Raw genomic sequence first — 25001 nt, 5'->3', positions numbered from 1 at the left:
CAAGTCTTGCCTTATATCTGTTCACTGAGCCATCTGCATTGTGTTTGATAGTGAACACCCATCTACATCCAACAACTTTCTTTCCTTGTGGAGGTGGCACCAACTCCCAAGTATTACTCTTCTCCAATGCCTCCATCTCTTCATTCATCGCTTGACACCATTTGGGATCCTTGAGAGCATCCTGCACTTTACTGGGAACACATACAGAGGATATTTGATTCACAAATGAAGCATGGGATTTGGATAACCGATGGGTGGATACGGCATACTTAGACTTAACATCTAAACTTGGTTCATATTGACGAGGTGGTTTACCACGGGTAGACCTAGGAGGCAAAACATACACACTATCACTATTATTAGAGTTAGAAGAAACACCACTAACCTCAAGATTGGGACGCTCCTCAGGGATTGGTTGACAAGGGTTATCTGTATCTGAGAGGGGTGCAGGAGCTTGGCCTTCTTGGACTGCTAAATTTCGGTCATCGTGTTCTAGTTCTGCTGGCGATCGATTGTCAGGAATGGAAGGATCGATCGTTTTGCTACTGGGAGCTTCTGCCTCGCTGAACGATTGATCGCCAGGAATGGAACGATCGATCGTTTGGCTACTGTCTTCTTCAATCGTTTGGCTACTGTCTTCTTCAATTACCATGTCTGGTGATCGATCGCTGGCATTCTGGTGATCGATCATTTGACCCGAAATTACATGACCATCATCTTCAATTGGCTGAATATTAATCCCACAAGACTTCTCTTCCAAAAAAGTGTGCTTCTCCCCCTGAAGTGAAGGATTGGTGGAAGAAAAATAACATGCATCCTCATAAAAGGTGACATCCATGGTAACATAAACTTTCTGTGTAGGAGGATGAAAACACTTGTAGCCCTTCTGATGAACACCATAGCCCACAAATACACACTTTAATGCCCTGGCATCGAGTTTGGACCGTTGATTCTTAGGAACATGGACGAACACAACACACCCAAAGACACGAGCAGGGAGATTAGAAAACGAAGGGACAGACACATGATTTGAAAGGGCAGCATAGGGGGTTTGACCATTGAGAACAGAGGAAGGTAGCCTATTGATGAGATGACAAGCAGTGAGAATTGCATCTCCCCAAAGATACTTAGGCATATGAGCACTAAATAGAATAGATCGAGCTATGTCAAGAACATGACGATTCTTTCATTCTGACACCCCATTTTGTTCAGGGGTTTGAGGGCAAGTAGTTTGATGAATAATCCCATGAGAATGAAAGAATTGGTGAAACTGAAAATTGACAAACTCCCCCCCATTATCAGAACGAAAGACTTTAATATTGGCTCCAAATTGATTTTGAACAAGAGCAAAAAATTCTTGGAAAGCAGAGAAGACTTCATATTTGTGTTTCAACAAAGCGACCCAAGTAAGACGGGTATAATCATCAATAAACAAAACAAACCAATGTTTGCCAGACAAGGTTGACTCACGGGAAGGTCCCCAGACATCAGAATGAATAAGCTCAAAAGGAAAAGAACTCCTAGTAGTACTCAAAGGATAACTAGTACGATGACTTTTAGCTAAGACACATGACTCACAATGCAACTTAGACTCATCAATGCCCAGAAACAAGGATGGCATAGATTTCTTCATGACACTAAAGGAAGGATGTCACAATCTCCGATGCCATAGCCATAATTCTTCAACTTGATTAGTAACCCCAGTCAAAATCAAAGCTGCTTGGACTGCCTTCTCCGGCTTCATTCCGGCAAACATGCAATCCAGATGGAATAGTCGACCCCTCAGATAACCCCTGCCGATTATTTCCCTGGTGAGGAGGTCCTGAAAAATCACATACAAAGGAAAAAATGTTACAGAACACCGAGATTGAGTATTAAGCTGAGGCACAGATATAAGATGATGAGAGAGATCAGGGACATAAAGAACATCATGTAGTGTCAAAGAAGGGGTGAGACGAACAGATCCTATTCCTAAAACAGGAAAAGAATCACCATTGGCATTGACAACAGAGGAAATAGAGGGTGGATTGAGAAAAAGAAAGAAACTACGATCATAGGTCATATGGTCAGATGCTCCAGAATCAATTATCCAAGTATTGCCACCAGTAAAGCCAGAAATTTTTAAAGCAACTCCAATCTTACCATTACCACCGCAACTTACGGATGCGGTATCCTTACCAGCAAAGTTGGTGTGATCTGATTTTGTCACCGCATAGTAATCTTGGTCTTGAACAAGACGACCAACAGCCTTTCCCTTAGGTTTGTTGTCCTGAGGTCGTGGCCTATCAAAGTAGCCTGCTGGAAAACCAACCAACCTGTAACAGTTTGCTTTGATGTGGCCTGGATTCTTGCAGTAGTTACAAGTCAGACTTGAGGAGAACACGGGGGAAGAAGGAGCTTTCACCATGATGAATATGCAGCGGAAGGAAAAACAACAAAGTACTTGGAAATATAAGAAGGCAACAGTGATGAAAGGATCAAAGGACAACGAACAAATCCAAGCACAAAGAACAAGAGTCAAGGATCAAAGGACAATGAGTCAGAGTCCAGGATCAGATCTCTGGCTCTGATACCAAGTCAAAATATAACAAGAAACAAGAGACAATTTTGGCTGAATTACTTTTTGATATTTCATTCACCTTACAAGAAGGAATTATATACAAATTACAATTGTGCCTAATAAGACAAGTACTACTCCTAAGGCAAGTAGTAAATCTAATAATACTACATATATTACAGAATATTACAGATCACATAATATTACAGAATATCTACATAAATAAGGTAAGTATGACTCACGCCAACAAGATTATGACTGTGTTGATACTTGATACAAAATATGATAGAATTTGTAGAGATAATCCCAGGTTTAGTTTCTGTTGGAGATGCTGTATTTTCTTTAATAATGCTCTTTTTTTTCTCTCTCTGTGTGCCCACCCTACTGTAACGAAGAATAAGGTGCTCGTCATCCTGAATTTCATTATGGAAGCACCCGAGGAAAGAAAATGATTTTTAATATAATACAAAGGAATCTAGGCCATTGCAACATAAAAACTCGTTTTATTTTGCTTGACCTTTTCATACGATTATGAGCCAGTGAGTTGAATAATAATTATGTCACGGAATCTAGCCATTTGGATCAAAGTGGCTTTTCGCATGTCTAACCTAGTCAAAATAATGCCAAGGTAAAGAAGTCATTGTCAAAATTATATGCAATGAGAACAATCAATCTTTGTCATGATGGGATGTTTTACCGTGCACTACAGTTTCAATGCTATTCACCGTACGACCTTACGTGCAATCTGTTGGCTAATTAGTTATACCTTTATACTTGTTGATCAGAACAACGGTTAAGATTAAAGAGCATTCATGTTAAATATTACTAAGTAATTATTTTAAAATTTTACTTTCGTCAAACCCTTCATTGACGGGAAGATTTCGAGTGGGGTTGTGTCATAATGTTTATTAGAGAATAACCAATAAAGAATTAAACACTAACGATATATGACGTAAGGGTGAAAAAGAAAAGACATTGAAAAACATAACTTCATTTGAGACTATAACTTTGTTATCAACACGTATTGCAAATTGTACACGGTTGAAATAAGGGAAATAAGACACCAATGTGAATCAAATTTTTTTTTCTTTTATAAGCTTTAACCTAACAATGGGAAAAAGAAAACTAGTTTGTGTGCCAACAATCCCCATTAGACGCATAAAATGTAAACCAAAATTGAAAAAAAATAAAGAAAAAAATAGTATGAGTTGAATACAGTACTAGGGTAGGTAAAGCTAGTTGAAGACAAAAGAAACTAACTAGGATGTGGTGGAAGCGAAGGAAACAGTGTATCACGTGCAAATGGTACTTGGAAGTGGAAACCACAAAGGCAGCTTTAAATACGGACACTTCACACTTTCACCACTCACTTAGAACCAACCAAGAGCAAAATACAAACCGAGAAACAAGAACAATGAATGACCGGACCCTTTTGTTAACGTAGCTTTCGCCTAAACATTTTCCTTTGGCCTCCCTCCCTCCTCTTCACAACACAAGAGATTCCCCAACAACACAAAACACCCTAAATTTTAACTCTTTCCTCCTCTCTCTCTCTCTCTCTCTCTCTCTAACCCTTCACAAAGCATGGCACTTTTTGAAGCTGGACTACTCGGATCACAGACCCAGTATGGTGTTTTTTGTTGAGGTAATTTCATTCATCCATTTTGTGAAATCCCAAATGAGAAAGTATTGTTCTTTCCTTTAATTTTCTTTTGGTTCTTGATTTTTGTCTTGGTAGATTTCTTTTTGTTTTTGGTTGGGAACATTTCTTTTGAATAGGGGAGTGATAATGACATGTATATATATTTCTTTCTTTTCTTTTTTGTGTTGATCAGCTTTGGATTTTTGCAAGATAAGTAGTAGGACTTGTTTGGGGCACTATTGACAATGGAGACTCCCAAAACCCCAGAAACCCTAGAGGCTGCTGGGTTCTTAGACTGGAATGAAAGCTGTCCTGGGTTAGAAGAGTCTTTTTCCAACATTTTCGAAAGTAATGGAAGAAGAGTTGATTTTGGTCATAATGATGTTGGGCTTGGGACTATGGAAGTGGCAACTCAAGTGGTGCAACCTGAGGAAACAATGTTAGATGGTACTAAAGGAGGAGTTTTGGAATTAGGTGTGCATGAAACAATGTCTGGTGTCGGAAACAGTTGCGTGAATGATTTTGGGTTCGGCACTGTGGAAGTGGCAACTCAAATGGCGGAAGCGGAGGAAACAATATTAGATGGTACTAAAAGAGAAGATTTGGAATTGGGTGCTGATGCAGCGGTTTCTGGTGTACAGAAGAGTTGCGTGAATGATTTTGGGTTCAGCACCGTGGAAGTCGCAAATCAAATGGTGGAACCGGAGGAAACAATATTAGATGGTACTAAAAGAGAAGATTTGGAATTGGGTGCTGATGCAGCGATTTCTGGTGTACAGAAGAGTTGCGTGAATGGGGTTGGGGTGGAAGAGGTTTATATCGTTAATACTCATGTTGATGTGGGAGATGAGGCTCAGATGGTATCCAAACTGTTGCAATCAGAAAAGGAAAATGATCATCAGAATGTTTCTGTGGAGTTAAGGTCTGTGGATGATGATCATACAAATGAAGACAAAGCATTGGGGCTGAGTACGAATGGTAGTCAGAGAGATGATGATGGAGTTGAGAAGATGTTTGAAGATGTTAAAGTAGAGAAGATGGTTGAAGATTTTAGAGTTGAGAAGATGGTTGAAGATGGTGGAGTTGAGAAGATGGTTGAAGATGGTGGAGTTGAGAAAATGGTTGAAGATGGTGAAGTTGAGAAGATGGTTGGATATGATGGAGTTCAGAAAATAGTGGATGATGATCATATGAATGAAGACAAAGCTTCAGGATTGAGTATGGATGGTGGTCAGAGAGAAGATGATGGAGTTGAGAAAATGTCTGAAGATGGTGGTGATGAGAAGATGTCTGAAGATGGTGGAGTTGAGAAAATGTTTAAAGATGGTGGAGTTGAGAAGACGGTTGAAGATGATGGAGTAGAGAAGGCAAAGGACGACGATGGTATGAATGAGGCCAAAGCATTGGCATCGAGTATCGGTGGTAGTCAAAGAGAAGATGATGTTGGGAAGATCCTTGTGGACGATGATATCACTGAAGACAAAGCATTGGGATCAGATGGGATTGAATCGGCTGTTGATTTAACTGGCAACAAGCAAGAAGTTTCTGGTGATGGTATTTCGCTGTTTGTGGATTTTACTGGCCCTCCACCAGGATTTATTGTTGATATGGGTCCTGGGATCACAAGCAAGGGCAATGCACAAGAATTTGGAGATGATGAACTGGAGAAGGGTGAAGATGATCAAGATTATGATTTTTCTGTGGGTGATATTGTATGGGTTAAAACTAAAATAAAGACATGGTGGCCTGGTAGAATTCATGATCCTGTAGATGCATCAAAGTACGGGATGGTTAGTGACCAAGAAGGCTGTCTACTAGTTGGGTACTTTGGGATGGGTCATGTTGCTTGGTGCCGTCGATACCAACTAAAGCCCTTCCCTCAGTACTTTGAGCAGATTTCAGGGCAAAGCAAGGCTAGAATTTTTGTTGGAGCTGTAGAGAAAGCTCTTGAAGAGTTTGGTGGCCGTGTAAAATTGAATATGACTTGTGCCTGTATTTTGAAAGAAAATCGACTGTCAGTTGATGGTCCAGCATCTAAGGAAGGAGTTCCTGACCGCAACTCTAGTGAACTTGGTGAATTTTCAGTTACTCATTTTGATTCTGCAAAGTTCCTTGCACATCTGAAAAATCTTGCTCAGGTTGTTTCCAAAGTTGGCATACTTGATTATACTGTTACACTTGGTCGATTATCAGCCTTCTATAGCTCCACAGGGCACAGCCAGCTGCCAATGCATCTACTTCAGGAAGGAAATGATGCTGAAAGTGGTGCCGACGGAACCTTGCTGATGCAAACAGATGAAACTATCTTACATCAAGAAAAGAATGACAAGAATGAAGCTTTTGCAAAGCTTTTTGGTGGGGGCAGTGCTGATAAAACTTCCATCTCAAGTTCAAAGTCCAGGAAGAGAAAGATGAAGAGGGATTCTGAAATTGAAGAGACTAGCCTAGTGATATCCTCGACAGTGAAAGAGAGCAATGCTTCCAGTCTAGGAAATGGTGATGGCGGAAATGAAGGAATGATTGAAATAGGCGCTGAGTCGAGAGAGAGGAAGAAGAGTAGGTACTTGTCTTACCCATACGTAAACTGGGGGCAGAAAGGATTGTCTGCGGAAGGAATGGCAGCAACTACTGATGGTGGACCACCTTCAAATTTTAAAAGCACCGGTGAGAAATTCTGGAGGAAATGGCATAGGAGGTTTACTGGTGTGAATAACATATCTGGTAATTCAAATGTGAAAAATACATCTTCTGCTGAGCTGCTTTCTGAATTCTGCTCTGCAGCCATCGGCTGCCAGTATCCGATTGAAAATAAAGCATTTGATTCAGTTGCTTGGTTCATCTCTAACTTCCGGATATCAGTATTTCATGACGAGCCTATTTGTGAAACCTACAGTAAGAACATGGCTGGTCAGGATGAGGATAAAGATGCCGAGCCTTGCCTGTTGGAAAATGGTGGTCAGAATGAGGCTAAATCTGAGCCAAAGAAAAGAAATAAAAAGGCAGTTTCGAAGCAATCAGAGGGTGAAGACGCTGCCAACACGTCAAGCTTAGTTCAAAGCCCTGCAACTGCTGTAGAGGGTATGAATGGAAACCTTGGCAAGAAAAGGGGACGACCAAAGTTAGGGAGATCCAAGACTAAATCCCTTTCTGGGATGTCAGATGTCAATACAAGCATTGCCCCTGATGTCCAAATGGTACAAGATTCTTCAGCTGTCAGCCCTCTCATGCGTTGTGATAAGGCTAAGCGAAAGAAAAGAGAGAAGGTGGAAGGAGCAAGTCAAGCAAGTTTGCAGACTAAACAAACAATTGGTATACCTGATTTGAATGGTAACAGTGTTCTACCGACCGTTTTGGTTAATGATCAACAGACTATTGGCCATGCTGCTTCTGAAAGTAAAATTCAGCTAGAAAAGAGATTGGGGACTGAAACTTCTTCAGAGCACTCAATAGCCAATATGGCTCCTGGCTTAGTAGATGCTAATGGAAACAATTTGAAACCTGGTACATTGGTTGTAGATCTGGGGATTCCTCTTCAGGCGTTGCCATGCCTGGACTCTAACCAGGTTACCAGCCTACTCTCAGCTGATAGTAAACCTGCCCCGAAAAAGAGAAAGAGAAAGGAGAAAGTAGATCCAGGGGTTCCTGTTCAAGCTGACAGTATACCAGATTTGAATGGAAATGGTGCTGAATGCCTCACACCTCCAAGTAAACCCGAGCGGAAGAAGAGGAGGAGAAAAGGAGAAGGTCTGGCAACTGCTCTCCTCTTGACCTTTGCCTCAGGAGTCCCAATGCCTTCAAAAGACGATTTAATTTCAACATTTTGTAGGTTTGGACCCTTGAAAGAATCGGAGACACAGTTTTTGACAGATCCTAGTAGTGCACAGGTTGTATTCATGGAAAGTGCTGATGCTGGAGAAGCATTTCAGAGTTTAGAAAAGAACAACCCTTTTGGCACAAACCTTGTATCTTACAGGCGCTTTAATCTTCCATCAGTGTCCAAGGTTTTAGCCACAAGCCTAGCCTCTCCGCCTACAAAGAGATTGCTGAGTCCTGTACAATCACCTGGCAAGGGACCTTGCCTTGACGTCATAAGGCAGAATCTTCAGATGATGACATCAATGCTGGAGAAGTCGGGTGATACTCTTTCTCCAGAGATGAGAACCAAACTGGAGTGTGAAATAAAAGGCCTCCTACAGAAGGTGAGCTCCACAGCTGGTTCTTCCTCTGCTTAATTACATATGAAGGTGTCGATGTAGTGACCTTTTAGGGGGGGGGGGGGGGGGGGCGGCTTTTTGGTGATGTTGATTTTAAAAAGCCTCTGATAGTTTGATGAGAGGGCGTGAGTGAGCATTGACTCATTCGAATTGGAGGCCCTATGTAAGTCTTCTTTTGGCTGGTGAATGATCAGAACCATGTATTCTGGAACTTCTTTGTAACTTTTTCAGCCGGTGAATGATCAGACCATATGTATCTCTATCAGTATGAACCTCTTTCTAAGTTTTCAGTTTTGAGACTCGAATTTAGCATTTTTTGTCTTTGACTTTACTAGATAAGGCTCCTGGAGTCTTGTTATATCGCAACTCCCTTGTTACTGTTAATAGGCTCATACTTGTGTGATGTTTGTTAACGTTTAGTTGCTCTCTGTCACTTGGGAGGAACAAGTAGAACTAAGTATGGTAATTTTGCATGGTCTGATTACTTAAACAGGGATACACTTCCTAGTTAAACTTGTTTTTATTTGGTTGATTCCTGTTTTATTCTTTTCATTTTTGGTTTAAATTTTCATTATTTGTAATCTATCTTGGTTTAAATTCATGTCAAGCTCCTGCAGTCTAGTTTTTTTTTTTTTTTTTTTTTTTTAATTTTATAATTTTTAATTGGTTGGATACCAGTAGTATTGACTATTGAGAGTTAAACAGACATGTACCCAAAACCTCCATTTTGTTTTCTTTTGAAATTGAAATGAATTTACAAAACTTGGGATCTTGTACAATGACTTTTTTTTTTTTTGAAACAAGGGCCGGTGCGGCTGCCCTCAAGCCTTCATTAATGAAGCCGGAGAATACAAGGGGGGACATTGTGCCTAAACCCCAGATTACAATATGCAACTAGAGTACATCCAGAAAAAAATTCATGCAACGACTCAACTAAAAACTTGTACTCCAATCCACACCAGCTAGCAAAGAACGCGCGACAGACGGTTCTATTTGCTTCCCAGCGGTGACACAACGGAAAGATTACTCGATCTGCAACTTTAATGCAGCAAAGCGTAATTTCCATACTACCAGCTTTCCTATCATGTTGCCACTTGAATCTCCATCCAGTGGCAAGAAGTCTCACCTGCCACTAGGAGGCAGCGACCATTTGACAAAGCAAAGAACTCGCCGCCACCCTAGAGCAGACAAGGCACAAAGAGTGCACCCACGGGCAAAAAGCCCAACGATCCCTACACAACGAATGCAGGGACTTATTTCGCGCAGCATGCGCAAAGCAACCCACAAACAGCAAACAACTAAACAAACAAAGCAATAAACAGAGATAAAACAAACATAAAATAAAAAACAGCAGCAAAGCCAAACAGCCGAAGCCCGGCCCATCCACCATCTCTCCCAGAGGCCCAAAGCAGAAGCCCACCAAGCAAGCATCGATCTGCAACCGCCGGTACCAGACCGCCCCCGAGTAGACCGACGCCACCGCGCAGCAACCCTGCACCGCCGTATTACCATGACACTGTGCAGGCCCTTCTTCAACCCTATCGGTGCCCAAAACCCGATCCAGAACCGACCAGATCGGGATCGCAGCGACCGACCCCCAGCCCCCAGTTGCCACAGAGCTTCCACGGTTCGCCGCCGGCCATCCGTGTCCCAGAGCCACTCCAACTGCCCCAGAAACAACACAGAATCACACCTGCAGACCCCCGTCCATCCCCAAACCCAGATCGGATCCAGCTCCACCCGAACCCAGATCGAAACTGCCTCCTGTGCCTCCATTGTTCGCCGCCGGCTATCCGTGTCCCAGAGCCACTCCAACTGCTCCAGAAACAACACAGAACCACGCCTGCAGACCCCTGTGTTCGCCCCCGAAACCAGAACAGATCTAGATCGATCTGCCCTCTCCAAGTTCGAACAACCTCTCTCAGATCCCGGACCGAGTCGCTGCCATTGAACGCTGCTGCTAGCCGGAACCACCATCCTCTCCCGGACCGGGATGCAGCGGCCGAAGCGGCGGCGGCGTTCGGTCGGGAGAGAGCTCTCTTTGCTTTTGCTTTTTTCTCAGGCGCGTGAGGCGCGTTCTAATCTTTTCCCCTAAACCCTAAACAATGACTTATCAAAGCTCAATTGATATAAATCTTGCTGGGGAGCATCATTACAATGCTGTTTTGCTGCGTTGTTTGACCTAAATTGGAAAGTGATCTGCTCCCCCATCTTTGCCCAAGTGTGTGCCACCAAGTTTGGATGAGTATGATTCAAGTGAAACTTCTCAAAAAGTGCCATCAGTTATCTGCAGGATTTCACTCCTACCCTCATGGTGACTCGAACCTAATGTTGCATCCCAATTACTACCATCCCACAAGTCTTGTAACCAACATATCATGGTTAATAACACTAGCTAGGGTCAATTGCCCAGACAAAGACCATTTCTCAAAACATTAGTGTGGGTATATATATATATATATATATATATATATATATATTTTTTTTTTTTTTCATCTTTCAAAATAGAGAGGATTAAAAGATTTCACTCCTACCTTTATGGTGACTCGAACCCATGACTTCGTCATTAGGTAGTGGGTGCTCTAACCACTGAGCTAACACTAGACTAGGTAGGTAGAGAGAGAGAGAGAGGGATTGAGAGATCGGAGGGTAATAAAGTCATTTCGTAAATACTTTAATCGAGAAAAAATGAAGCTAAATAAATAAAAGGAAAGCCAAGCAGGCACAGTTTGTCTCTCTCAGGTCTCTTCTCTGGAGTCTGGGCGTTGTTGTTTACTGTGTGTGTGAGTTGAGAGGCATATCCTTGGTTGCTACCCTCGATCAGGTAATATTTTCTCTGTATGATACACTAGTGATTTCTGGGTGCTTCCTTGAATTCACTCTCTATAATATTAATATGGGCATATCTGCTCTGTATTGATTGTTTTTGAATTGTTTGTATTGATTCTTCAAAATCAGACTTCCTGTCTTTGCATTCATTTTGTTGGGGGATATCATTTTTTTTTTTTTGCTCTCTTCTGTGTTTGATTCGTAGTCAATACACTTTGATCTGTATTCGTTTTCTCTTTTTAGTACCATTTTCTTGTTTCTATATTCAAGCTAAATTATATTTCTTTCTTCTTCCCCAATTTTGTATTCCTTAATATACAAGCTGACTGAGGCCTTGTTTACGGTGTGCAGGAACTGCAGTCAATCTTGTAATTTCCTTGGACATCTTCATGATCTTTCATGTTCACAAATGCTTTAAAAGGGTCCGCTTCCTACCCACTACTTCAAACTCTTCTGCCTTTTTCCATACCTCCTTTGAGAGTTGCTCATCTGCTGTGTCTCCACTCGGGTCGTCGCAGCAATTGGAAGACCCTACAAGACTATCAGACCTTGACATTATCATATCTAGAGTTCCTGTTGGAAGTACTGATGATCAAGTACTATTGTCTCTTTCACATGATCAAGCATGTAATAGCATTCAGCTCACACATCTCCTTGTTCATCAATTGTTCCATCGATTTAAGAATGATTGGAAGTCGGCACTGGGTGTGTTTAGATGGGCTGAGTCACGACCTGGCTATAAACTCCCCCCAGATGCGTATGATATGATCATCGACATTTTAGGTAAAATGAGGCAGATGGATCAGACTATGCATTTGTTAGAAAGAATGCATCACGATCGTCTGGTAACACTCAACACTGTAGGTAAGGTTATGAGAAGATTCGCTGGTGCGGGGAAATGGGAGGATGCTGTGAGGATATTTGATGGGTTGGGAAGATTTGGATTAGAGAAGAACACAGAATCAATGAACTTGTTGCTTGACACCCTCTGCAAAGAGAACAAAGTTGAGGTCGCCCGCGATATCTTTTTAGAACTAAAATCACACATCTCACCAAATGCTCATACGTTTAACATTTTCATTCACGGCTGGGGCAAGGTCAATCGGGTTGATGAGGCACACTGGACAATCCAAGAAATGAAGGGTCATGGCTGTCGCCCTTGTGCCATTAGCTACTCAACCATTATCCTCTTTTATTGCCACAAGTACAACTTTGGTAAGGTCTATGAACTGTTTGATGAAATGGAAGCTCAAGCCTGCCCTCCAAATGTTGTCACTTTCACCACTGTTATGTGTTATCTTGCAAAGTCTGAGGAATTCGAGGAAGCTATGCAATTATATGAGAGAATGAAATCAGCTGAATGTAAACCTGATACCCTGTTCTACAACTCACTGATCCACACACTAGGAAGAGCTCGACGAGTACGTGAAGCTATTCATGTTTTTGAGGTTGAGATGCCTGAGAATGAGGTTCCTCATAATACATCAACTTACAATACGATGATTGCCATGTTTTGCAATAATGCTCAGGAGGAGGAAGCCTTGAAAATCCTCCGGAAGATGGAAAGTTCAGGGCTCTGTAAGCCTGATGTTCAGACATACTATCCGTTGCTTAAAATGTGCTTCAAAACTGGCAAAACAGACAGTTGTTTGATTGAGTTAGTGAATGACATGGTCAATGGACATCATCTCAGTCTTGATCTCTCAACATATACACTTCTAATTCACGGTCTATGCAGAGCAGGTAAATGTGAGTGGGCTTACAGTCTGTTCAAAGAGATGATTGCTCAAGAGATGAAGCCTAGATATAAGACATGTCGTTTGCTTTGGGATGAAGTCAAACTGAAGAATATGTCTGCAGCTGCTGACAGCATTGAAGATTTCATGAAGAACCTATAACCAAATGGGAAAGTCATGTCATTGTACTGAGTTCATATGAGGTGACAGGTAAAACCTTTGTTTTCTTGCACCACAACAAAGTGTAGTTGCATCAACTGTTTTTCTTTTTTATGTTATTTTATTTTATTTTTTGGTGGGGGTGATTTTATCTTTTGAGTGATGAAATCCCAAATTCATGTGGTTGTCTGATTTTTGACCAAGGGTTCCACCTGCAAAACTGGTAGCTTCATATCTTCTGATTTCCTTTAGAAAGGGTTGGTCACCCCAGTAAGAAGGGAAACTTCTCCCTTACAACACTAACTAGCTATAGCAGAATCAGTGTAGAGATGACATGCTTGAATTATACTCCCTTTTCAAGGACGAACCCTCTAAGCTGAGGCCCCTCCTTGTAACACTGATTCAACAAGAATAGTTCTGGTTATACCAGTTAGGACCAGCTAGGACCTGGCAGCTATAATTCGAGAATGAACCTCTAAAGCTGCATTCATTTCTCTGATAGCTAACAGCCGTTTCAACTGAAAACCAGGTTTCTCTTCCCTCACTTCTTAATTAGAAAAACAGTTTGTCTGTGTTTGGGTTCAAACTAAGTATTTGGTATAAATCTTTCTGTTTCAATTTAATTCAGGGTTTCAATTCAATTCAGGATTTGGTGTAAATGTTGGTTTCTTAGATTTCATTCGTCGCCTCCTAATTATGTTGGCGGTTTATCTCTGTACCCTGTGTTTTTACTCTAATTCCATCTGAGAAAATTGATTTAGGGCCAGGCAACTCTGGATTTAAGACCAAGTATTCTCTTTATATTTCTTTAATGGGAGGCAAACTAGATTCTTTAAATTGATGCATTGTGCATGAGGAAAACTTATCCACAAGTGCTTTCCTGAATAACAGAAGAAAAAGTTGCCTCATAAAACAGTTCAAATCCCATAAGCTTAAAGTGCCTTCTAAAACACTTGAAATCTCTCCAATAAGTTTCTTATTATCTCCAGGCTCAGGTTTTTAATTTTGAAGTGGTATTTGACTGAGTTTGCCTTCTCCGTGTGGGTTGTATAGTTATAAAAAATGTTTGTATTGCTTCATCAGTATCATTGTTGTAGTCACTCTTTCTTGCTAGTGTTGGTTGATCTTTGCATTCATTTAGTTAGGAATCGTACCACATAATGCTGCTTCGGGTAGGATGTTCTCACATTTTCTCTTCATCTTTATTGAGTCCAGTGTGATCTCCTTCAAAATTTTTCCTTCTATATTTAGTACTATTCCATGGGATAGCGCCTATACTTTTATTATAGTTTTCTGCAATCATTTTTGCAACATAAGGTTAATATGCTTCTCCATTCTTCTCTTGATAGATTTATATCTTCAACCAGAATAACAGTGATGCTGGTGTTGCATTGTGTAGAACAAACATGTTGTCAGAAAGAGCCTTCCATCTGCCAAGTCTGATATGCTTTAATCAGCATGGAATCCTCTGCCTGAATGGAGTGGGTGTGTACATTTTTCTTTTCTGTTTAGTGGTTAGCATGTTACTAGCTTAGTTTGAAAATTGGGTCGCAGAAAATTGACATTTAAACAAGCTGACTAGGAAGTGTAGTAATAATGGCATTAATGCCATATTGCATGATGTATTTCAGATTACCTCCTTCATGTTCTTTTCTTTTTATTTACTTAATGTCATCTGTTTGCACTTGTTTCGTTGATCCCCTTATTGAGGCATTCACTTCTGTTTCTTTATAGACTTACATCGTTGCATGTGGTTATAATTGAAATTTGGGTATGTGAACTGAATTTGTGTTATTTTTTTTTATTGTTTTATTATTATTATTATTTATTTTTTGGTTGTTGGAGGATGACCAGTATAGGTTTTACCCTTCTAGGTGATTTATTTAAGGTTTTTTTTGGATAATTCTAGGTGTTGAGGTTGAATATGTAGTGTTATCAAAGTGGTGAGCATGCCATTTTCTAGGTTGCAGTTTTCAGACTTAATATAGCAATATTTGTTTTTGACTTTACTAGATAAGGTCCTGAGGCTCTTGGAGTCCTGTGACTGTTAATAGGCACATACTTATGTGATGTTTCTTAACACTTGGTTGCACTTTGTCACATGAGCGGAACATAAGTCAAACAAAGTATGTTGAAGACATAATGGTTTAATATCGTAACTTTGCTCGGTCTGACTACTTAAACAGTGATAGATTTCATAATTCAACTTTTCCTTTTTTTATGGATTCCCATCTTCTTTTTTCCCCTTTTAAGTATCATTATTTGGAGTCTACTTTGATTATCTCTTTTCTTCCTTCCCCTCCCTTCTTTTTTCTCCAAGGTAAAACATTCTCCATGAGTTGTATTAATTCTTGTCAAGCTCTTGCAGTCTAGTGAAACTTCTTTTCCTTGGGATCTCCCTCTACGAGGTAGAGTAATTCCACTAGACGGATCTCCCTCTTCGAGCAAGAGTAATTTCACTAGACTGCAAAGTAGTTTTTTAATTAGTTAGATACCACTAATAGTAAGAGTTAAACAGACGTGTGTCCAAAATCTCCTTTTGGTTTTCTTTTGAAATTGAAATGAACTTACATATTGCCAGTGCAGCATTTTAACGAGGGAGTTGCCTACAACTTGCAGCCTTTGTAGTTGAAGGCTATTAGCCCAAATTAACCCCACAACCGATGCTAATTTTTAATTTTTTTTTCCCTTTTCTTTGTTTTTCGTTTTTGCTCTCAAACCTCCTTCACTAGTCTTTCCCCATGCTTCTGATGTATATGCCTGCCTTTTTTTTATATTTATTTTCCTTCTACCGAAGCATTGAGAAAGAAAATTGAGCAAGAGAATGTGGCATTACATTAGCCAACTTTATATACTTCTTTCAAGAAACTGTTTCATGCATGCCTCTTGTTTGAAATATACTCTACTGTGACATTTTGTATGACTTGTCAGTATTTATAGACATCTGTTAGATTGAGTCAGTAATGAAATATTTATATCTTGCAGGCAGTTGCATCTTCAAACGTAGTTGCTTCTTCGAATTGACTAATGATATCCTCCATTATTATACATTGAATATGGGGACCTGCTTGTGTGCCCAAACCATATGAAGAGGCCAACAATTACGGAGCTGGCAGGATCATAGAAGGTGAAGGGCCAATTGCATTGGTGGCAAGAAAACCTAAAGAGTGAGAATCCGGCCTGTTTTTCGTGATGATTCTGAAGAAATCCCAAAGTTCTTTGGTGTTGGGCGAGCCTTGAACTTCATGTACCACATATAACTCCTAATACCCAATTTTGCAAAGATTAGTTGCTCAGAATAGATCAGGTGGCCTCAAATTTAAGAGGAATCAGAATTGATTGCAGTTTGTAACTCACAATTTAGAAGCTTCTGATAAGTTTTGTAGACATAATTTATCTGGAGTTGGTGTTTTATGTTGGCCAATTTGTTAAATGAATCATTAGGATATGTCCGATGTCTTATGGAATTGAGATGTTCAGTGCTTAACATGGCAAAACCGTATAGTAAACACTAAAAGACTATCAGTGATATTGATGTCTGAAGCTAAGCCCAGTCGCTGATTATTCTCCACCATGGCCTTCTTAAAGATTTCTTGGTGACTTTATGGTCAAAGAACACTGCTTTCAGTACTCTATTCGCTTGCGCGGCTGATATAGTCATATATGCATGAAAGTAATATCTTTTGCTGCACTTGTGTGATGTTCAAGATTCAAAATAAGGCAACTCAGTTCGACGAGTCTGCACACAAGAACGATCTGATTTTCAGAAAAGTACCATACCCAAATTTGGCTCTTCAGAAAAGGAGGTTATCTTTATATGTCTATGCTGGTCAATCGGATTGAGTTGCACACAGTCGGTTTTGATGTCACGCACCAAGGAGGAGCAAGGAGTATTTTGTTTCATTTAACAGAAATTGTGCATATTGTAGTGGACTTGGTCATTTCTAGCTCCTTCACTGCATCATGCCATAGTCCAACATTGAATCACCCTCAAGTTAAAACAGTTGCTTAGATCCTTATAGGTAGGTTTTTCAGTTACACAGCTTAAGTTTTGTTAGTAGGTTTGGCTGATAAACAAGCTCCGAAAATGTATGGTTTTGCCAGTAATATCATTCATTGAGTGATAATGTGGAGATGCATCTAATCAATGGTACTTTTTTTTTTTTTTTTGAGAAAGAAATTGCATATTATATTAAGCAACTTAGATACAAACATCAGCAGTTAGTACATCGGAGAGCCATTGTGGCCCTTCCTCTACCCAAACTTGAAATGCAGGAAACAAAAGCGCTTTCCTAGCTAACATATGCGCTGCCTGATTACATTTCCTAGGGCAATATGTACAAACAACTGAATTGAAGAGGTGAAATAAATTCTTCACCTCTTCTACAAGACAACTTTCTACAGATAGGTCAACTTCATCTTTAGTGAGATCAGAAATCACAGACAAAGCATCAGACTCAAGGATGATGTTGAAGGAATGAAAGCCCGCCTGAGAGATAACCTGAAGTCCTAAAGCTGCAGCATATAGTTCAGTGGCCTTTGTTCCAAACCGCCCCACCATACCCTTAGATACTGCCAAAAGTAAGTCACCATTTTCATCTCTTAATAAAGCACCCAAACCTCTCCCACCAGTAGCAACATTTACACCACCGTCTACATTTAGCTTGAGAAAAGGAAACAGAGGTTTTAACCATTTATCACCATTGGCCATCATGCGAACTGAACTTGGGGGAGCAACTGCAGTCGAAAGAAAATCAGCAAGAGAACAAGCAACCTGAGATAGCAGAGTGTTAGCAGCGGTGAACTTGTGTTGGAAAATCTCTTCATTTCTAGCTTGCCAAATGCGTCGACTTAAACACACCATAAGAGCAAGTTCCGAAGTGGATAAAACATAAGCTGCATATTGAAAAAGGTCCATAAAAGACCCTTGTTTCCAACTACCAACTGCACTACGGAATGGAGAGAGCCGCCAGACCTCCTTGGCCTTGGGGCAAGACCAAAGAGCATGGATTATCGTCTCAGGAAATAAATTGCAGCGGGCACAAATTGGAGTTAAAAGCAGATGACGCCTATGAAGGTGAAAAGCACAAGGTAGAATATCCACAAGAGCTCGCCAAATGAACATTCTTGCCGCTGTTGGGACTTTAAGATTCCAAATACATCTCCAAATGGGGTTGTCATGTGAGGTCGAGCTACCTTCTTCGCCACTCTGCAAATCTCTTTTAAGCAATACCAACTTATATCCACTCTTTACTGAGTATAATCCATTCTTGGTATAATGCCAACACAACCTATCTGGAACCGGAGAAAGAGGTAATGGGATGGATAGTATTGCCTCAACCTCCGAATCCCAAAAGGTGTGGACAATGATTTCATAATTCCAACAACCATCAGCACCTATCAGGCAAGAAACTGGAGCGTTGAACAGAATACCTGGTGTTGACTGGATGCGGAAAGAATGAGGTAAAGGCACCCAAGCATCCCTGTAAATTGAAACTGAACTGCCATCCCCAACTCTCCATCTTAGGCCAGAAATAAGGTTCCCCTAAGTATGGATCTCCAAATGTATGAAGATGATCTGCCAACCGGTGCATTGAGAAACGAAGTCTGTGGGTAGTAACGGCTTTTATAAAATCGAGCAACGAAAGAGTCTGGTTGTGAAAGCAATCTCCATGCTTGTTTAGCTAATAAAGCTTGATTGAAGTCCACAAAATCTCTAAAACCCAAGCCGCCTTGCAACTTACTCCGACAAAGTTTAGACCATGATAACCAATGAATGCTTTTCTTGCCCTTCCTTCTGCCCCACCAGAACCTTGCTGAAAGACCTGACAAATCATGACAAAGATATAGAGGCAACCGAAATACACTCATAGAGTAAGAGGGGATAACTTGAACAACAGACTTCAATAAAACCTCCTTTCCTGCCTGAGATAACAGTTTTTCCTTCCAACCACAGACCTTGTGCCAAACTCTGTCACTCACAGACTTGAATAAAGATCTTTTGTTTCTCCCAGCCAAGGTTGGTAGACCCAGGTACTTTTCGTGGCATTCAACCACTGGAATTCCCAAGAAGGAGCTGATAAAGTCTATATAAACAGTTGCAATATTGGGACTGAAAGAGAGGGCAGACTTTTGGAAATTTATTTTCTGACTAGACACTTCTTCATAAATAGTGAAAATATTACGAAGAACCTGGGGGGTATCTTGATCAGCCACAAAGAACAGGAGACTGTCATCAGCATGGAAGAGATGAGCAATTGGTGGAGCAGAATCCGATGGTTGTAACCCATACAACAGACCTGTGACCTCAGCGAATCTTAGTAAACTGGAGAAACCCTCTGCCACAAATAAGAAGAGATAAGGAGATAGAGGGCAGCCCTGGCGAATTCCTCGAGTGGGGACAAAGCAACTGAGCTGGTTTCCATTCCACAACACTGAAAATGAAGCCGTTATGACACAGTCCATTATCCTTCGAACCCACTCCGGATGAAAGCCCAACTTTAACATCATCACTTCGAGAAAACACCACTCAACTCTGTCATAAGCCTTTGCCATATCCAATTAACTTCAGAACAATAGCTCCCAAGTTATCCTCCTTTAAACGCTTGACAAAGTGTGTCACTTCAAAGCCCACCATAACATTATCCAGGATGTTTCTTTTTGGAACAAAGGCAGATTGGGAAGGGTAGATTACCGATGCCAGCACCTTCTTCAAGCGGTTTGCAAATGTTTTTGCAATTAGCTTATAAATCACATTGCAGAGGCTAATTGGCCTAAAATCCATGACCGTCAATGGTATAGCTACTTTTGGAATTAATGCAAGGAGTGTGTGGTTGAAGTCTTTAGTAGTGGCAACTCCATTCAACACTTGTAGACACAAAGCAGAAACTTCATCCCCAATAATGTGCCAATGCCTCTGGTAAAACATTGCCGACATACCATCCTCCCCCGGTGATTTTGAAGGCTCCATGTGGAACAAAGTGGATTCTAATTCTGGTCTCTCAAATGGCTGTAACAACATGACATTCTGGGTCCTGCTAACTAGTGTTGGAACGCAGGACAAGACCCTCTCCATACCAGTACCACCAAACTTCGTAAAGAGACCAGAGAAGTAGGCACAGAACATATTTCCAATGACATCTGAGTCCATTTGCCAGACACCCCGAGAATCATAAAGGCCATGGACAGCATTGTTACGCTGTCTACCGGATGCCCGTTCATGAAAATAACGAGTATTTTGGTCCCCAAATTTCAACCAAGTAGACCTTGATCTCTGTCTCCACATTATCTCCTCCTTATCTTGTAACTTTGACAGTTCGTTTTCCAACTGAGAAGTATGCAGCAAAGGAATAGAATCCTGGCCATGCGCATAAATCATATCAAGTCGGCGTCAAACCTGTCTAATTTGTAATCTTATACTCCCAAACTCAGAATTACTCCAACGTGAAAGAGACTGAGCACAATCAAATATGCAATCTATCACTTCAGAAGCCACTGAAGCACCCCAACTCTGTTCAATAACTCGTTGGCAGTTTTCATCTGAAAGCCATACTTCCTCAAATAGAAACCGCCGTCTCTTTTTAGAATTAGCAGCAACCCATTGTAACTCTGTAAAAATTCCAAATAGAAGGGGTCGGTGATCAGAGACCTTACTCACCAGGTGATGACAAGAAATATGAGGGTAAAGAGCCATGAGTTCAATGTTAGCAAAACCCCTATCGATCCGTTCCTCCACAAAATCATCATCCTCACGCCCATTGTTCCAAGTGAAAGGATAACCCTCAAATGGAAGTGAGGATAAGCCACCACTACTAGAAATTTCCCCAATAGGGACTAATTAGTAGCCACCAAAATTTATCAGTGGCATTTGAAACAGTTTCACACTGTTTAATTGCTTCAGTGACTTATCAGTGGGAATGAGAAATTAAAGCCAGAAATGGAAATTTGGTGGAACGATGTGAGCCATGGATCCACTCACCGCTTGATCTGGGCCGTCCATTGTTAAATGGACCAATTTGAATATAGTTGTTGATTAGATCAAAGAGAGAGGGAGAGAGTAAGCTCGAGAGAGAGAGAGACTAATTCAAGAGAGAGAGAGAGAGCCCGAGAGCTCGGTGCTCTCAGACCCGAAGCACGACCCGACCGGCGCCACTCCTTCCGGCCACGGCACAGCGGCGGACCACTGGCATCGTCTTCGTCTCGCTGTCGCCACAAACCTCCTATGCTTGGATCGTACATGCACTGAACGGAGAAGGAGACTCGACGACTGAAAGCTTCGAGACTTCTCCGAAGAGGTCTGCAATTTTCGGCCACCGTTTGGGCCACCTGTGGTATGAAACCTCACCTCCTCGTCATGCTCTACACCCCAATACGATTAGTTTTCCAATTAGATCGAGTTTTGACATTTTGGTTTCTGGGTTGTTTCTGCCTACGTCGCTGTTCCTCGCTACCGGCGACTTCTCCGGCCTTCTGGGCTTGGTTTCTTGTTCGATTGCAGATTTGCAGGTCTAGGCGAGGTATTAACTTTGAGTTTTTTGATTTTGTTTTGACATCTGAATACTTAGGGTAAAGTAATTGCAGAGATACTTACTTAGGGTAAAGTAATGGTTGTTTGACGTCGTTTCGAACCTGGAAGACTCAGATCTACAAAAGCCTCCAACTTCCCAGGTTCGATATCGCCGGATACACGACATGCGTCACCGTCCCCTTTACTTTTAAGGCCTTAAGGTGAATGATTGAGGACTATTCGTACATCAGTAGCTCGCTAACATACCCGATCTATCAATTTATGGCTTTTCTGGGTCTTATGTGGTGGGATTTTGTTAATTTTCAGTTTGGGTGTTTTATTAAGTTAAGAATTGTGAAATTTTAATCTCTTGGGACTAGTTTAGTTTTTTGAATGCTTCTCTCAGCCTCTATTCGTAATTACTTTCATGCGTACTCCTTGCTTAACATATCTGACTCTTCTTCATCAGGTGGCTTGATCAAGAACTTGAGAATTATTGCAAAATCTGGGACTTCATGTCTCTTTTTCTGTTATATTGAAGTTTACATTTGTTATCTATTTCGAATGCAATTGTTGGAAATGTAAAAGTTATTAGAACCTATTGTTTGTTTATTTGTCTTTAGTTTTTATAATAGTGCTTTTGTGTGAGGACCTTATTGATGTAGTTAAATTAATTAATTATAGTTTGCAGGGGTTGATGTTAAACAAGGAAGGGTATGCTTCTATAGGAGGTGGTTCACCCTTGCGTAAGATGACAGACGAGCAGGTAGATATAATGCGGCTTAATTTTTGTTGAAATTCTTTGTTTAACTTTTGTTTGCATAGTCTGTATTGCTCTGCGAGAATGAATCTATTTGTATAGTATTTGCTGGTATTCAAGTTCTATTCTGTTCATGAATTTTTGTGCTAAAAAGTTTGTTTACTACGTGATATATAGGCAAATGCACTGAAAATGGCTTTGGATATATGAATCAAAGGACATGCCGGTGAATGTCTATGTGGGAATGCGGTACTGGTTCCCGTTCACTGAGGAAGTTTTTCATCAAGTGAGTGTTCTAAGTCTTGTAGAAATAATGTGTAATGACTAGGTTGGTTGACTGGTTGGTCCTATCATTGTGAAGGACATGAGAAATTACAAAAATAGAGTACCAATATATGTGTATTTTGTCTAATTGAATGATTCAAATAATTGAGTTTTATTTTTTCTCAATTATCTGTGCCAGATTAAGAGGGACAAAATAACCAGATTAAGAGGGACAGAATAACCAAGGTGGTACTTCTTTTTTGTTTTGCATTTATCATATATGTACCGTATTCTTTATCTGGTGAAGCCTGGTAGTAGCTTCATGACATCATTACTGTTTCCAAAGCCAGGCTAATATAACTAATGTTCTTATTTAATCTAACATTGTTCAAGTTCTTATTTTTATAGGTAATGTTCTTTCTCTCAAGAACAACTTGGGGTTGAGTCTAGATAAGGATCAAGTTTCCCATCAAGAGTTGCTTGAGCTTCTTGCCTCTCGACTACATGCTGCAATTGATATCCCTGTAAGTTGTGATTTTGTTTTTAAAGTTGAAAATAATGAAGTTCTTCTTGTAGTGTAGGATGTAAGTGTATTTATCTTTAATCTGGTTTGAGGATCACTTTTGAATTTTAATTATCGGTGTCTGGTTTGTTATTTGGAAAATTGGAACTAAAGAAGTTACTTGGTTTTGTAGGGAAACCAGTTGAGGGGGGGAACATATATACAAGATGCTGTTAACCTGCTTCCAACTCTTAATCAATGCCATCCATACATTAGATTCCGATGGTATGTTGTTGTCTTTCTTTGGTAACTATATTTATTTGGGTTGTAGATAAAATTGTGATGTCTATCTTTACCAACAATTTTTCTGATCACAATTTGTTGAAGGTATATATTTCTGATATTGATTAAGATATTGATTGCATTGTAAAACTTTATATTTGTTATTTGTGCACCTTCTGCCATCTTATGTAGTGGTTAATGCGTCAACGCCAACATATTGCACTATAAGACATGCCTTTTTTACTTTATATATCTTTGTCATCCCTCGATCATGATTGTATATATTTTAATCCTAACAATGCTACCGGAGCTGGCCCGGCCTAAACTAGTTTCTATCAATCTGTGTGAGTCAAGAATATTCATTGAGAATTTACTGTCCCTTATCAGCCTAAGCTTTCAATTGCATGCACATCATTTTGCTAGGAACTTGTTAGGTTAATGATGATTCTATCTATTCATGGTTGTTGTAGTTCTTTTTGCTTATACACTGAAAAATGGTTGTCTTGGTAGCTCCCTACTCCACAGAACATAGATTGGGATACCAATTAGATTAGATCATTGGTTTTGGGTGCTTTTGTTTGCCACATTGGCTTTTTGTGGAGATTATACTGGATATATAAATATGTTCCGTTACACTCAAGAATTAATTGGGTCAATGTTTATTTGACAGGGTTGCTTTTCAAATCTGAGCCTTCAATGTTTGTTTGATAGAGCATAGAAAAGTTGCTAGAGATAACAGATGCAGCCATGGAGAGGAACATGAAGAGATTTATGTTTTCTGATGTATTTTATTTAAAATTGTATACAATGTGTACAGTTCATTGTATAAATACGTGGTTGTAGGTGTTTGAAATGTTTTTTTTTTTTAATTTATTCTCCAAATTAAGCCACTGATATTGGTGGCATTGAAAAAACACACTGATTCTGTAACAGTGGGAAAGATAAAGGTGTATTGCTGCATTGGGTTTTGGTATGCCACTGATGTTTTATCAGTGTGGATTGCCCCAATAGCACCTACAATAGAGGGCACTGATTCTTCATTAGTGGCTGCATAGTGGCTAATGCAATTAGCCACTTTTATCAGTGTGTATTGGGACAGAAGGGACTAATTCCTATTGGTGTGTAATGGGGAAATTTCTAGTAGTGCACATTCCTCAATCACTGCACGAAACCTCAAGATTTGCCCCAATGGTCTCGCTCTACAGCCCCTTTTTTCTTCTATTGCTAGCACCTCATTGAAATCCCCAAACACAAACCAACCAGTAGTCACAGTAGAAAAGATCCTTCGAAGCAATTCCCACGAGTGAAAATGCAATGGTACTTGAGTGGATGCACACAAATTATAATAATAATTAATAAAAAAAACTCTCTAACGCATAGTTTCTTAGTGACTGGCACATGTCATTTTTTACATGGTGCGGGCAATCTTGAGGGAATTACCAGAAACTACACAAGTAAATCTGTAAATGGCGTAAATCGGTAAATCTCATGCAACCAAATTTTTGCCAAAATGATTGTACCAAATTTTTTTTTTTTTTGCCAAAATGACA

At 40.3% G+C, this 25001-nt stretch overlaps 2 protein-coding genes and 1 long non-coding RNA gene across 14 annotated transcripts; all 3 read left to right on the top strand.

Annotated features, from left to right (window-relative positions):
• The first annotated feature begins 3822 nt into the window (after window positions 1-3822).
• LOC133743579 (serine/threonine-protein kinase ATM-like) lies at window positions 3823-8867 on the top strand. Its single transcript, XM_062171560.1, has 2 exons — window positions 3823-4202; window positions 4393-8867. Exon 2 carries the CDS (start codon window positions 4445-4447, stop codon window positions 8429-8431), a length of 3987 nt encoding a protein of 1328 aa, XP_062027544.1. The 5' UTR covers window positions 3823-4202; window positions 4393-4444; the 3' UTR covers window positions 8432-8867.
• Window positions 8868-11111: 2244 nt separating this feature from the next.
• Window positions 11112-16604, top strand: LOC133745481 (pentatricopeptide repeat-containing protein At3g04130, mitochondrial). 4 transcript variants are annotated; one of them, XR_009863642.1, is made up of 4 exons: window positions 11112-11237; window positions 11594-13188; window positions 14537-14622; window positions 16123-16604. XR_009863642.1 is itself a non-coding variant. In XM_062173564.1 (3 exons), the coding sequence occupies exon 2, from the start codon at window positions 11632-11634 to the stop codon at window positions 13138-13140; it is 1509 nt and encodes a 502-aa protein (XP_062029548.1). In that variant the 5' UTR covers window positions 11112-11237; window positions 11594-11631; the 3' UTR covers window positions 13141-13188; window positions 16123-16604. The 4 variants fall into 4 exon arrangements, 1 of the variants encoding a protein (XP_062029548.1); XR_009863643.1 differs by having other exon boundaries at window positions 14505-14622; XR_009863641.1 differs by having other exon boundaries at window positions 14487-14622.
• A 4593-nt stretch (window positions 16605-21197) lies between these two features.
• LOC133745837 (uncharacterized) lies at window positions 21198-24527 on the top strand. Of its 9 annotated transcripts, none has more exons than XR_009863808.1 (9): window positions 21198-21467; window positions 21635-21653; window positions 22113-22224; window positions 22335-22409; window positions 22581-22689; window positions 22867-22913; window positions 23076-23191; window positions 23363-23454; window positions 24122-24527. It is a non-coding gene; the product is annotated as an uncharacterized LOC133745837 (long non-coding RNA). The 9 variants fall into 9 exon arrangements; XR_009863804.1 differs by having other exon boundaries at window positions 22328-22409; XR_009863811.1 differs by having other exon boundaries at window positions 21198-21864.
• The last annotated feature ends 474 nt before the right edge of the window (window positions 24528-25001 follow it).

The sequence above is a fragment of the Rosa rugosa genome, chromosome 4 (assembly GCF_958449725.1).
Source record: "Rosa rugosa chromosome 4, drRosRugo1.1, whole genome shotgun sequence".
Lineage (NCBI taxonomy): Eukaryota > Viridiplantae > Streptophyta > Magnoliopsida > Rosales > Rosaceae > Rosa > Rosa rugosa.
This window is presented reverse-complemented; position numbering and strand designations above follow the sequence as displayed.